The 13865-nt window shown below is 42.5% G+C and overlaps 1 protein-coding gene across 6 annotated transcripts in view; it reads right to left on the bottom strand.

Annotated features, from left to right (window-relative positions):
- LOC117748933 (ankyrin-3-like) overlaps window positions 1–13865 on the bottom strand; it is a 123948-nt gene that overhangs the window by 29456 nt on the left and 80627 nt on the right. For all 6 annotated transcript variants that reach the window (XM_034559081.1, XM_034559085.1, XM_034559083.1 and 3 more), the window contains 7 exons: window positions 10804–10906; window positions 9244–9350; window positions 7155–7379; window positions 2056–2210; window positions 1199–1410; window positions 859–1066; window positions 36–132 (listed from right to left, as the gene is read on the bottom strand). In XM_034559081.1, coding sequence (XP_034414972.1) covers window positions 36–132; window positions 859–1066; window positions 1199–1410; window positions 2056–2210; window positions 7155–7379; window positions 9244–9350; window positions 10804–10906 — 1107 coding nt within the window. The remainder of the gene's footprint in view (window positions 1–35; window positions 133–858; window positions 1067–1198; window positions 1411–2055; window positions 2211–7154; window positions 7380–9243; window positions 9351–10803; window positions 10907–13865) is intronic.

Genomic DNA, 13865 nt, shown 5'->3' with positions numbered 1-13865 from the left:
ATAATAACACAAAAAGCGTGTGTCTTGCGTCTCACCTGGCAGAGACGTTAGTGGTGAAGGAGACGCAGTCGTTGACGAAGGTGAGAGGAGTTGTGCCGGTGATGTCTTCCCACTGTGCCGGTGACGTGCCCCCTGACAGACGGATAGGAAGATTGTCTTTTAATGCGATTCATATTTTAATACGAGTAAAGTACAAGGAAGCACACAGGAGCGACATTTCACCGCATTTCTTTTGACAGCTATTGTTGTGTGAAGATGAAAATAAGATACACTTGATTCATCCTGAGGGAGGTTGTTGTGCAGCAGGTGCAGTAAAACGGAGTGCAAATAAAATATCAATGTGTTGCAAAAAACAACAATTTTCCTAAACCTAACCAAGTAGTTTTGTCTAAACAGATTTGGAAAATGAAGGGAAGTTGCCGGAGATGGGAAAATACACGAAAAAGATCACCATACGAACGGAGGATACGTTGCATATGTGTAAATCGGTAGAAAAATCTGAAATTGGGTAAGATTTTGGTGCTTTGAATGATAATTTGTGTCTGATGTTTTTTTCCAGAAACCCCAGAACTCTCTAAAACAACTCATTGCTTACTGTGCAGACACCACGGAAAAATGTGGAGCCAAACAAATGGTTTCACAATAGTTTATATCCATTGACGTCACATATTCTCTAGCTAGCCCATAACTATAACCTTGACTATAACCCCCAACCTTAATTTAACCTAAAACATGTCTTAATTCTTAAACATCTCTTTCACAGAAATATCTGTCTTTCAAAAAAAATTCCTCTAATTGGTCCTCACAAAGATAGCTGTACAAGTACCATCACACACACACACACACACACACACACACCTGTGATGCTACAGAGAAGGCGGAGACACGGAGTACAGTCTCCCTTGTAGCCGTTGATGAGCCCCTCCCCTGATAGAGGCGGGATTGGGATCGTCATGGTGATGGGCTTGTGGAACTTCCTCCTCCGGGGCTCCACGGTAACGATGGGGCTGAAGGTCGCTCGGTTCCCCAGGACTTTCTTCACATTGTCGTCCGGTACCGGCTGGGCCTGGGAGACGAGGGATCGGTCACGTGTGTTTAACGTGCGCGTAGGTTTGTGTACCTACGCGTGTGTGTGTGTGTGTGTGTGTGTGTTTTGTTCTCTACCTTTTTCTGTGAAAAACAACATTTCTCAACTCACCTGCAGTCCAACCTTGATCTTCTTGGTTAACGCCCCCTCGGGGAAGGACGCCTGAACCAATGGGATGCTCCGGCTGCACAGAGTCCCGCCCTCCGGTCCCATCTGATTGGTCTCCTGCCGGATTCGAGACACGACCGCAAAGTACTGTGGGAAGTCCCTGGTGATGATGCGGCAGATTCTCTTCCTCTCCAGCTCTGCAGGACTGTCCAGTTCTACAGGGAAGGAAGATACACAACTTATTTATAAATAATTTACAGAAACAGCTCAGTATAGAGGACTCCTGTTACCAGGTATGCTAATTGTCCTTATTGTACTCGCTTTATTTACCTTGTAATTTACTAACTAAATTTACTCAATTTTTTTATTCCGGTATTTTAATTCCTGTCTCGTTTTTTTTTGTTGCTTCTTTTCATTTTATATTCTCTCGGTGTTCTTGCAATTTTTTTCCACAATGTGTTTCATGCAAAGCACTTTAAATTGCCTCGTTGCTGAAATGTGCTGGATTAAAAAAAAAAACTAAAAAAAAACTTTCCTTGCCATATTACCAATTATAATAAAGCCTTACTGGTCATAAACAAAAGAAAAAGAGAGAATGAATCCTAAACACAAATGTTTAATTTTACTGGAGAATCAGACCCCACCTGGTCATTTGCATTTTAGTGCAGCTATCTAAACGTTTTAGATGTTACACTATTGTGATGCATCAATAAGGCGATGAACACCTCTCCAACTGCTGGATCCCAACCAGGTACAATGAAAACAAAGGGCGTAAAATTGACTGTGGCAAATTTTCATTAAAAATCCCTTCCAGTGGGTGTATTATTTAAAAACGTAAACATATAAACGCGTGCTTTCACCTTCATCCATCCCACTGAGGAGCGTGTTGAGGTTGTCGGCCTTGTAGTCGTACATATGCTCCTTCCAGCTTTCTCCGTTCTCGCTGCGCAGCAGGATCAGCTCTCTCTCCTGGCCACGCATCGAGCCGAAATGAGGGATCTCCACTATCACAGGCCTGGTAAGGGTACATGAAGTATGGCTTCATTATTTACATACATTTAGGACTGACAAATGGCAGGAAAACAGGGGTAAACCAAAGAAAACAGAGGGTTTTAGGTTTGCTTCTTTCTCATAAACAAGAATACACATGATGGATGACACGTCTGGGTTTCACTCGGTTTGTTGATTCTACAAATAAAGTGAAACGCGAACGAGGAATGCTGAAGGACATCGTGGTCAGAGACGTACTGTGCGGGTGTGAATGAACTCTGCTGCTTCGTGGTGACGTAGCCGTGTGCCGTGCCGATGGGACATTCACATTGCATGTCGTCGCTTGGCATGAGTTGACGATGAAACACAAATGGAATGAGGGGAGAAAGCTGCACAGCCCTTATTCAAACCAAGGCGTGATGACGACACAACATGGACGTACTCTAGTCTGAGGACCGCGTTTCCCCTCAGAGTAGAGCGTGCAAAAAGGACAGACCGAGAGGAACTATATTCGTTGATCATCCACAACGTTATTTGCTCTTCTTTAAAGTACTATGTTCTCAATCAGCTTCTTGCTATGAGCGATCGGGTCCTGCAGGGGACACAACAACGGGGACGTTATGGATGAACTCCGGGGTTGTAAGGCGGAAGTAGATGAGCCATCATTGCTGCGTTGACCCCTCACAAGTATAGGATTCTAACTTTTGACCCCAAAAACATGTCAAGGAGATCCAGTACATGCAGAACCAATTAGCTAACTGTCATATGTTAAAGTTTTTGTATTGCACTTTTCAACTTTCTGACCAGTAAACCCTCATGTTTCAATGGCGTCTGGACACGATCTCTTGCTAGCTCGCTAACGTAAACAATAAAATAAAAAATAGCTTACGTTTTACCATCCAAAATTACAATTTTCACAATCTTGTGTTTCATATTTGTATCAAATGTTGTAATTATTCTCATCCCAATTCAAGAAATCGTGGAGTTCGATTGATTGAAAGTCATTTAATTACGTTAGCTAGCTAGCTAGCGTTAACTAAGTTAAGGCTTTAAGCTAGCTAACGTTAACTTACTCCACACAGCACTATTATTTTAGTTATTTAACTCTTATACATAGTTATTTTTTTCTCATATAGCCTGACTAGTGCTTAAAACAGTTATAGTATAGCAAAGTTACATTTTTATGAAGAAATGCTTCAAGTACCCAAAGAGGAGAAATGTTAAGTCAATATGATGCTGATTACACGGTGACAAATCAAAAAGTCAAGCGCAGTGTTTTCTTTTTCTAATGTCTCTAGAAATAAATATTGTGGGACGACATAAAAAAATAGATGATGTAAAAAAAATAACAGCGGTCATGGGAAGCAGGATGATGCTCGGCTTGAGGAGGAAGAGGCTCATGCCCAACAAGCGCAGTTCGGTCCATTACTTAAATAAATAAAGAAATCAATGGTCTCTAAATGGAAGTAACCGTAATGGATTTAAAGTTATACTGTGTAGTTTTAGGAAGAATTTGTATATCTCAAATGTAAACGCAGTTTTTCTTCGGGATGTTATTGAGGTTTAAAAATAAAAATAAAACTAGTTGTCCTCCCTTCAAAATGTTCACAACGTCATTGATTTCTTCCCAAAACTACATACTACATGGCTGTTTACCTAACAAATCAACAGAGATGGGTAAAATAATCATATCCATCAGCATGAATCAGCCTCGGTCAAGTCGTTTCCCTCGGGGGAGGCGGGACGTACAGGAGGGGGAGGAGCAGGGGGGGTGGGGGTGGGGATGCTATGGTTGGTTCCTACCCAACAAATCTAGTTCCTCTGGGTCCCAGCTGGAGCACTGGACTAACCAGGCTCTCGCCTTCATTAAGGGCTGGCGGCTTTCTGGGTAGATGAAGTTTACTGCGTCCGCAAGATAATGACACACCCACCACGCACACACACCCACGGACACACACAGAACACACACTTCCAAAGTCAGTAAAAAGATTCCTGTTTCTTCTGTCTGGTGCTCATCAGTGACGTCAGTATTGGCAACGAGTCACTCACAGTATCCGTCTGTGGTTGATGAATACACACGTAGTATTATTACGTCAGTAATGGTGGTAATACTGTACAAATACTCTGTCACGTGTAAAGTCCTACATTTAAAATGTTTTTTTTTTAAAAAGGTATTTGTATCAAAATATACTTTGAGTATCAAAAGTAGTGAAGTTCTCATTTTGAAGAATGGGCTCATTTTAAAAATAATTCACATTATATTATTGGTGGAGCTCTTTTGCAAGTTCCAAGTAGGTAAGTCTTTGCACTCAAGTCAAGTTTCAGGTCAAGTCTCAAGTCAAGTCTCAAGTCCCAAGTCAAGTCCCAGGTCAAGTCAAGTTTCAGGTCAAGTCAAGTCCCAAGTCAAGTCCCAGGTCATGTCAAGTTTCAGGTCAAGTCCCAGGTCATGTCAAGTTTCAGGTCAAGTCTCAAGTCAAGTCAAGTCCCAAGTCAAGTCCCAGGTCAAGTCAAGTCCCAAGTCAAGTCCCAGGTCAAGTCAAGTCCCAAGTCAAGTCTCAAGTCAAGTCCCAAGTCAAGTCCCAGGTCAAGTTAAGTCCCAGGTCAAGTCCCAGGTCAAGTTAAGTCCCAGGTCAAGTCCCAGGTCAAGTCAAGTTTCAGGTCAAGTCAAGTCCCAGGTCAAGTCAAGTTTCAGGTCAAGTCAAGTCCCAAGTCAAGTCCCAGGTCAAGTCAAGTTTCAGGTCAAGTCCCAGGTCATGTCAAGTTTCAGGTCAAGTCTCAAGTCAAGTCAAGTCCCAAGTCAAGTCCCAGGTCAAGTCAAGTCCCAAGTCAAGTCCCAGGTCAAGTCAAGTCCCAAGTCAAGTCTCAAGTCAAGTCCCAAGTCAAGTCCCAGGTCAAGTTAAGTCCCAGGTCAAGTCCCAGGTCAAGTTAAGTCCCAGGTCAAGTCCCAGGTCAAGTCAAGTTTCAGGTCAAGTCAAGTCCCAGGTCAAGTCAAGTTTCAGGTCAAGTCAAGTCCCAAGTCAAGTCCCAGGTCAAGTCAAGTTTCAGGTCAAGTCCCAGGTCATGTCAAGTTTCAGGTCAAGTCTCAAGTCAAGTCAAGTCCCAAGTCAAGTCCCAGGTCAAGTCAAGTCCCAAGTCAAGTCCCAGGTCAAGTCAAGTCCCAAGTCAAGTCCCAAGTCAAGTCTCAAGTCAAGTCCCAAGTCAAGTCCCAGGTCAAGTTAAGTCCCAGGTCAAGTCCCAGGTCAAGTTAAGTCCCAGGTCAAGTCCCAGGTCAAGTCAAGTCCCAGGTCAAGTTAGGTCCCAGGTCAAGTCCCAGGTCAAGTTAAGTCCCAGGTCAAGTCCCAGGTCAAGTTAAGTCCCAGGTCAAGTCCCAGGTCAAGTTAAGTCCCAGGTCAAGTCCCAGGTCAAGTCAAGTCCCAGGTCAAGTTAGGTCCCAGGTCAAGTCAAGTCTCAAGTCAAGTCCCAAGTCTAGTCCCAGGTCAAGTCAAGTCCCAAGTCAAGTCAAGTCCCAGGTCAAGTTAAGTCCCAGGTCAAGTCAAGTCTCAAGTCAAGTCCCAAGTCAAGTCCCAGATCAAGTTAAGTCCCAGGTCAAGTCAAGTTTCAGGTCAAGTCCCAGGTAGGTTTTAAGTTTCAAGTCCCAACTCAAGTCCCAAGTCAAGTCCCAAGTATGTTTTAAGTTTCAAGTCCCAAGTATGTTTTAAGTTTCAAGTCCCAAGTCAAGTCAAGTTTCAGTAGGTTTTAAGTCTTTGCACTCAATTCAAGTCTCAAGTCAAGTCCCAATTCAAGTCTCAAGTCTAGTCCCAATTCAAGTCTCAAGTCTAGTCCCAATTCAAGTCTCAAGTCTAGTCCCAATTCAAGTCTCAAGTCTAGTCCCAATTCAAGTCTCAAGTAAGTTTCAAGTCTAGTCCCAATTCAAGTCTCAAGTCTAGTCCCAATTCAAGTCTCAAGTCTAGTCCCAATTCAAGTCTCAAGTCTAGTCCCAATTCAAGTCTCAAGTAAGTCTCAAGTCTAGTCCCAATTCAAGTCTCAAGTCTAGTCCCAATTCAAGTCTCAAGTCTAGTCCCAATTCAAGTCTCAAGTCTAGTCCCAATTCAAGTTTCAAGTCTAGTCCCAATTCAAGTTTCAAGTCTAGTCCCAATTCAAGTTTCAAGTCTAGTCCCAATTCAAGTTTCAAGTCTAGTCCCAATTCAAGTTTCAAGTCTAGTCCCAATTCAAAGTCAAGTCCCAAGTAACATAGGTGAGTAAAAACTACAATACTTGCATATTAAATGCAGTAGAAAAGAAGCATAAGTATTCTAAATTACCTAAAAACAACTAAGTAAAATGATTTAATTAAATTCCTCAACTCATAGCCTGCACATCATATTCTTCTTCTCTAAATAATATTTAATATGTATAAGTTTTGGATAGTTAATAAAAAAGCAATTTTAAGGCTTTGGTAATCCTGCTTTTGTGTTTATGTTCCTCTTAAACACAAAATACCTGATAACCTATAACGATTAACAATTAAAATAATAGTATCTTTGAGCCCCGTTATAAACACCATTATAAACTCTGGAGTAACAGCTGTTTTGTTTTTTTAAAGCTGTATTTTGTTATTTACGCTGTAATTGAATACATTAAACAGGCTTTCAAAAGCCTTTCCATTCAGTTTAGCCACATTTTTAATTTTCATTGGCATTGACACACTTCCTGCAACAGTTTTAATGTATATAAAACTTACTTTTTCCACAATTTGCCCTTTTAAATCTGTCAGTGCTTGAGGGCGAGCACACCGACAACAATTACACTTAAACCGCAGGCGTTCCACCCTAAACATGCACATACACACGTTCATAATATCAAACGCAGATGGCTGGAGATGGCGATGGCAAGAAGCGGAAAAGGAAGGAGACCTCAAGTCAACCCGACCGGTAAGTGCAGGGAAAAATAAAGCGACAATATGAAGTGTGAAGACCACGTCGAGTCTTACCCGAGGAACTGAGCTCCCGCCGGGCCGACCTCGACCAGCCGGCTGGCCAGGCCTTCACCTTCCACCATCGGGGGAGGCGAGGCCAGTTTGTGCCTCTTCACCAGTCGACAGGTGATCCTGGTGGGCGCCGTGCACTTCCTGGGCGGGATGATGATGCGCATGCCGTTGTGACGACTCCCTCTCATGGAGCCGCCCCTGGCGTCGACCATGAAGCTGACCAGGAACCTGACGGAGAGAGAGAGAGAGGCAGAAAGGAACGAGGAGAGGAGGAGGAGAGAGAGAGAGAGAGAGAGAGAGAAGTGAATGAAAGAGAAGCATGTTGGGAGATAAAGAAGGTAAGAGGAGAGGATGTAGAAAAAGGAAGTAAAATACACATCAATTCATCAGCGTTGAACATCATGTTTTGATCCTCCAAACACACGGAAAAAGTAAGTGTGAGCAAAAGAGAAGAGAGATAACGAAATGTTAAGAGTTTTCTGTGTTGGCTTGTGGCTGCGCTTAAAAAAAAAAAAAAGTTGCTCAAGTAGATGTCGCAATGTTTTTGTGGATGAATTATTAGCCGAGACGCCAACACAGGAGCCTCCAGGGTAAACCTGTGTGTTATCCATATTAGAAGGTATTGTAGCCCTGTGTGTGAATCACAGAAGGAAATCACATAACACACACACACACACACAGATTTACACCATGCAATTCGGTGAACGAGATGTTAGTTTAAATGCTTTTGAACAAATGGTATGTCATTTTGCATAAACTAATCCATTAAAAAGTCGGATTGAGTCTAAAGCAAAAGATTCACTCACAGACTTTGAAATACATGAACTTACACACATGTTATCTGTGGTTATATATATATATATATATATATATATATATATATATATATATATATATATTATAAATATATATATTTTTATATGCACATATATATATATATATATATATATATTCATAAATATATATATATATATATATATATATATTATAAATATATATATTTTTATATGCACATATATATATATATATATATAAATATATATATATATATATATATATATAAATATATATATATATATATATATATCTCAGTTAGGAAACTCGCAAAGATTTCCTTTCAACTAAAAATTAATAAACACACAGAAATCCAAATCTGTAACGACCCAGTTCATGTGTGAGGAGATCAAACACGGATGTTATGAGTGACCCAAGGGGGGGCGGGGCAACAAAAACAAGGCAGCGGTGGTGGTGGTGACAAAAAAAAATAAAATAGGGCGACCAATCACAGTCAATCACCTGCTGTCGTACTGCGGGAGCGGAGAGGAAAAACTGCAGGATGGACGACAAAGCAACGCAGGAGTGACAGGTCAACAACAGAGCTTCCTGGTGTGAACAGGAAGTGAACTACAGGCGCGAACAGGAAGTCGACGCCGCTCTCATCTCTGTCGGTTAAATATAACGTTCTTTACACATCATTTTGTTTTCGTACAGAAATATAACGGTGTTGCGAGTGAGCGTGAAAAAAGTGTCGGTAGGCGGAGCTTATAGCGAGGCTAGCTGTTTCCACCCGTTTCCAGTATTTGTGCTAAGCTAAGCTAACCTGTCTGTCTTCACATCCTTTCGATCTTCTCGTCCAAGACTCCAGAATGCGAATTAGCGTGTATTTCCGACAATGCCGAAACTTGTGCTTTACATTACGGCTCCTTCATTTCCTGCATGTGTGCGAGTCACACCGATGAGTCACCTGAACCCCGCAGCATCAGGTGAGCGCCGGCTTTAGATTCGGCTAAACGGAGCGAGAAACTAGAGCCGAGTCTCGTCTTTTAGTCGTTTTCTTCGTGTTTCGTCGCCGTGTTTATTACACTGTAGTAACGGAAATGAAGGAAATGTAACTTTTGCTGACAGATTTGTTTGTTTTTTTACAATCAAGGACAAACAACCAGAAGGAGGTGAAGAGAAACCGCTGCGAGGTAGAGGAGGTGTTTTCTCCAGAGGGGGGGGGGGAGAAAATGAGAAGGGAAGACAGACAGAGGATATTTAACAGGTAAGTTGTCTCCTTGTGTCCTTCCCTCATCCACTTGTCGGTGCTTACCCCGAGTGTACCGGAGAGGAGACCAGGTTGACGTTATCCAGTGCGTCTGCGGTCCAGCTGTATCTCCTCAGCGAGTCGTTGTCAAAGTCCTTCGCCACCGCCAAATGCTGGTGGGGAGGAGACGAGAAGGTCATTGTGCACACGAGGAAAGGACAGAAATAACTACATAAAATGTTCATGGAGCCATGCATGTTTATAACCAAGAGAAACAAAGAAACAATGGGAGAGACAATGCAGCCTGCGTTGGTGTCTTGTAGGAATCGGATAAATCTCTGACGAAAAAAAGCCGTCTGGAATCTGGCCCGTAAAAAGATGGCGGAAAATGTATGTAACGTCATCCAAAATGAGGACGGACGAGCACGGAGACATAAATCTGCTCAGGGGGGTTTTTGCCATGTTTGACGCCTCCTCTGGGGACGGAGGGCTTCACCTGAGTCTACACATCCGACGGCGGCAGCTGTTATTAACAAATAAGCTAAATTTAAAATTAAATTCAGTATATTTGGGACCAAAAAAAAAGCACAAAAATTAAACAATTATTGTCAATTATTTAGGGGGAAAATCTGTTTTACGGATGGTTAAAAAGACAGAGAGATGTACACAGTGAATAGATGCAATTACATGCATTTAATTATATATATATATATGCAACATTTCTATTCCAAAGAGGCTCTGACATTAACAGAAACGTGACGTGATTTTCTAAGAAGACGCATTAATGAGAACACAACAATCACAAGACTGACACTGTACATGCACTGCTGTGAAATGAACACAAAAAAATTATTCATCACGAACACGCGGGTGGAATCGCTCCACAATATATGACGACGAAGAGTGCACGATGAAGATATCCACACTGTGAGACGAGCTTTTTATGGGGGGTAAAAAAATAACTGAATGGAGAACAACATACGCCGTACGACAAAATGCAAAAATACTGAATGACACATTCTCACGTGCACTCGAACATCTACCTTGTTGTGCTTCTCTACAATGAAAGACCTCTCCTTACAGAGCATCTGGAGCAGCGTGAGAGGAGATCAGCTGTTAGTGAAGCAGATCACAGAAGCACCTAACCGCCGTCACCTTATAACCGTTAAATAAAAACCGTTTCGCGGTCGCGGCGTGGCGCAACATGACAAGCAAAAAGGCCTAAAATGACGACGATTTAATTTACTGGTCACGGCCTCAGGAGGAGCCGTCTGCAGGCTGAGAACAGGTTGCATTGTGGGAAGTGAAGGATACGGGTGGACCTGCTTAAGGCCTCTTTAAATGGATGATATCTTTGCAATGCTCTCTAACACGTTCTCCAACTGTATGGAAGTGTAATCCATAAAAAAAAGAAGCACATTTCAATAAAAGAAGAAACACGTTTATACCCCCAAAAATAGGTTTTCGTGTCGGTTTTAGTAGCAAAACTCAGGTCACATTTGATCTTGTCTCACTTCTCACACGCTTCTAGTGCAGATACATCTTTGTCATGTCATTAAATATAAGAACGAGGCTACCGGTGGCCAACAACAACAACAACAACAACAACAGACACCTGGTACGTACCATCTCCTTATTGGGTGCCAGCATCTCCTCGATCATCATGCTGTCGCGCGTGAACGAGCTCCGGTTCAGCGTGTTGGACCTATCAGAACTGAAGGAACGCAGGCTTGGGTGTGGTTGCCGTAGTAGTCACGGGTTACCAAGACAACAGTCACAATGATGGAGAGGATGGGGGGGGGGGGCGTGGGGGGGGGGGGGGGAGGTGAGGAGGAGGAGGGGGGGGGGGGTGAAAGTGAACAGAAGAAAACAAACGTAAACACATTAAATGCATGCAGCTTCCAGGAACCTGACTGTATTCCACCAGTGACAACAACAAGCTGAGGAGAGAACACAACGCGTTTTCCAAGAACAAAACCCAGAGATCGTTGTGCAAAGGACACTAATGTGTCAACAACAACAACAACACACAACATCTATCTAAACTCTGCAGGGATCCAGATGTAAATGCGCTCGTTAGTGCTGATTTTCTGACTGACACCTCTTTGAATGGTGAGTGTGCGGTGCAGAAGAAAAAACAACAAAAAGTGGATTTGTCATTAGGACAACAACAGTTTCTACACCTTTGTTTGTTTGTTTGTTTGCCTCTTCGGTCTTAGAGATGGGGCTGTTCACACCATGCCTGCACACAATTAAAAAAGCAGACTTCTCCATGATGGACGATGAAAAACGACTGCAGGTAATTTAACTGCAGTCGTTTTCAGAGTCGGTGACGGAGCACGGCGTGACGTTTGTTTGTTTGTTTGTTTGTTTTTTCGGAGAGACTTTTATGAGGCAAATGAAAGAGCATTCCCGAGCGATGACTGGTGATGTGGATGTTTGCCTGCGACTCCTCGGCCTCCGCTAAACGCTCCACAAGAGTGAACCAATTAGCTGAAACGAGGCCAACACACACACACACACACACACACACACACACACACACACACACACACACACACACACACACACACACACACACACACACACACACACACACACACACACACACACACACACACACACACACACACACACACACACACACACACACACACACACACACACACACACACACACACACACACACACACACACACACACACACACACCTCTTGTTGTTTGTTATTGTGAGAAGACGAATCCATGGAAGCAGGGAAAAAAAAAAAAAAAAAGGGAGAAGATTGCAAAAGCTATCTCGGGATAATAAAAAAGTTTAGCATGTCATTTAAATCTTACTTTACTTGCTTGATTTGGAAAAAAGCTGATTTAAACTAGCCCCGCCCCCCCACAGCTGTGATTGGACAAAGTGAGAAAGTTCTTCTGTGGTTTGATTTGAATGTGGACGTTATTATACATTTATTCATTTTAATTTGGCCATTTTTAAATCTTGCATAATTGATCAAAAGATGACGGGATGAAGAAATGAGGCTCTCGGCTTTTACGTAAGGAAAAGATATACGATACATGACATATTTAAAAAGTCATATTTAAAGCTAAAACTTGAGGAACAAAAAGTCTTTGTAGAGTTCCATTAAATGCAAATAAATAAAAAGAGTCAGTAGCACAACATGTAATTAGTTTATGAAACTTTGAGAGGAAAAACTGTTGTTGGCAAAACAACAAAATTGGTCTGATGAACTTCTTGTTGTTTCTTAAAGAAAAAAAAAAAAGGTCAAAATAAATAATTAAAGCCGTTTCAATGTGTGTTTTCATGTACATTTGAGTTTTAAATGTACATAATTCGGCGCCGTCCGAGTGCGCGACACTAAACTGATGAAGGCAGCAGCTCCGGCCTCCAGATCAATATCAGTTCAGGTCCCTGGAAGCTCGATGGAAGGAAAACCAAAAAGAAGTGATGCAAAGCTCCACCTTTGAGGCTAAACCACAAAGACCCCGGCGATGATCAACACACCAAAGCAAAACAACAACAAAAACACACACACAACAGGCTGTTCTCTTACAAGGGGGGGGGGGGGGGAACACGGCAGAACGGTTCTCAATCTCACGAGGGAACCACACAAAACACGTCAAAGAAACGGGTCAAAATCATCACGTTAGTAGTCAAACATACACAGTAAATATGTATTACATCAGACCACCAAGTAGAGAGTCTGGGGGGGGGTCAGGGCAGGGGAATGGGGTGAATGGGAGGGGTGGGGGGGTGGGGGGGGGGGGGGTGAAGGGGGAGGGGCCTCTTCATGCCTTCAGTCTTACCTGACTTTGGGACTAACATAAAGAACGGACACGAGGAGAGAATAAAAGATCATGAACAAACAGAGAGGAGGAGAACAGGCTGGTAGAGGATGCTGACTGACTGTCTCACTGTCTGACTGACTGTCTCACTCACTGTCACACTGACTGACTGTCTCACTGACCCTCCTGTCGCCCTGCCTGCTGCAGCTCCGCTGCTCGCTGTCTGCATCCATTACTGCACGTGACCGACACTTCCGAGGCTTGAAGCTCTTGGTTTAAAATCATCAGAACAAATGATGGGCATTAAAAGAATAAAACATTTGGTATATTTACAAAACAAATCACAAGTCTGTTTGTGCAGAAAGTTAAAGATTGTTTTTAGGCCACATTGACTTCACCATTTAAAATAGATTTGGTGTTAACAACAGTTTAACACATCAAGCAGCAACATAAGCATTCTTTTAGAGCCGTGTTTCTGTCAAACTATTGAATTTTAATCCAATATTTACTCTATTTTTAGCTCAGTTTTTAGTCTTCACCACCTCCTGTATTATATGAGCTTCACAGAGGGGTTATTACTGTTGCAGCTGGAACTGATGTTTTAAAAATGTTGCTCCGTGCAGCTTTTAAAGGTGATAAGTTAACTACGACTCCCAAGATGCATTTCAGGAAGACACCTCCACCCACAGAGTTTAAAGTCCTACAGCGTGTGCTGCGAATGTCAGGATTATCCTCAATGATGATCAATCCTGCAGCCATAAAATGAGTCTGTTACCCGTCACTCTGGCTGGCTTCTTCACCATAGCAACGGCAGCTGAGGCTCATGGGTAATGTAGTATTAAAACATTTCTCAGGAAAGAAGAAGAAATAATCACGTCTAATGGCCACAAACG

The sequence above is a fragment of the Cyclopterus lumpus genome, chromosome 19 (genome assembly GCF_009769545.1).
Source record: "Cyclopterus lumpus isolate fCycLum1 chromosome 19, fCycLum1.pri, whole genome shotgun sequence".
NCBI lineage: Eukaryota > Metazoa > Chordata > Actinopteri > Perciformes > Cyclopteridae > Cyclopterus > Cyclopterus lumpus.
Note: the sequence above shows the minus strand (reverse complement) of the source record. Positions and strands in the feature narration are given on the sequence as shown.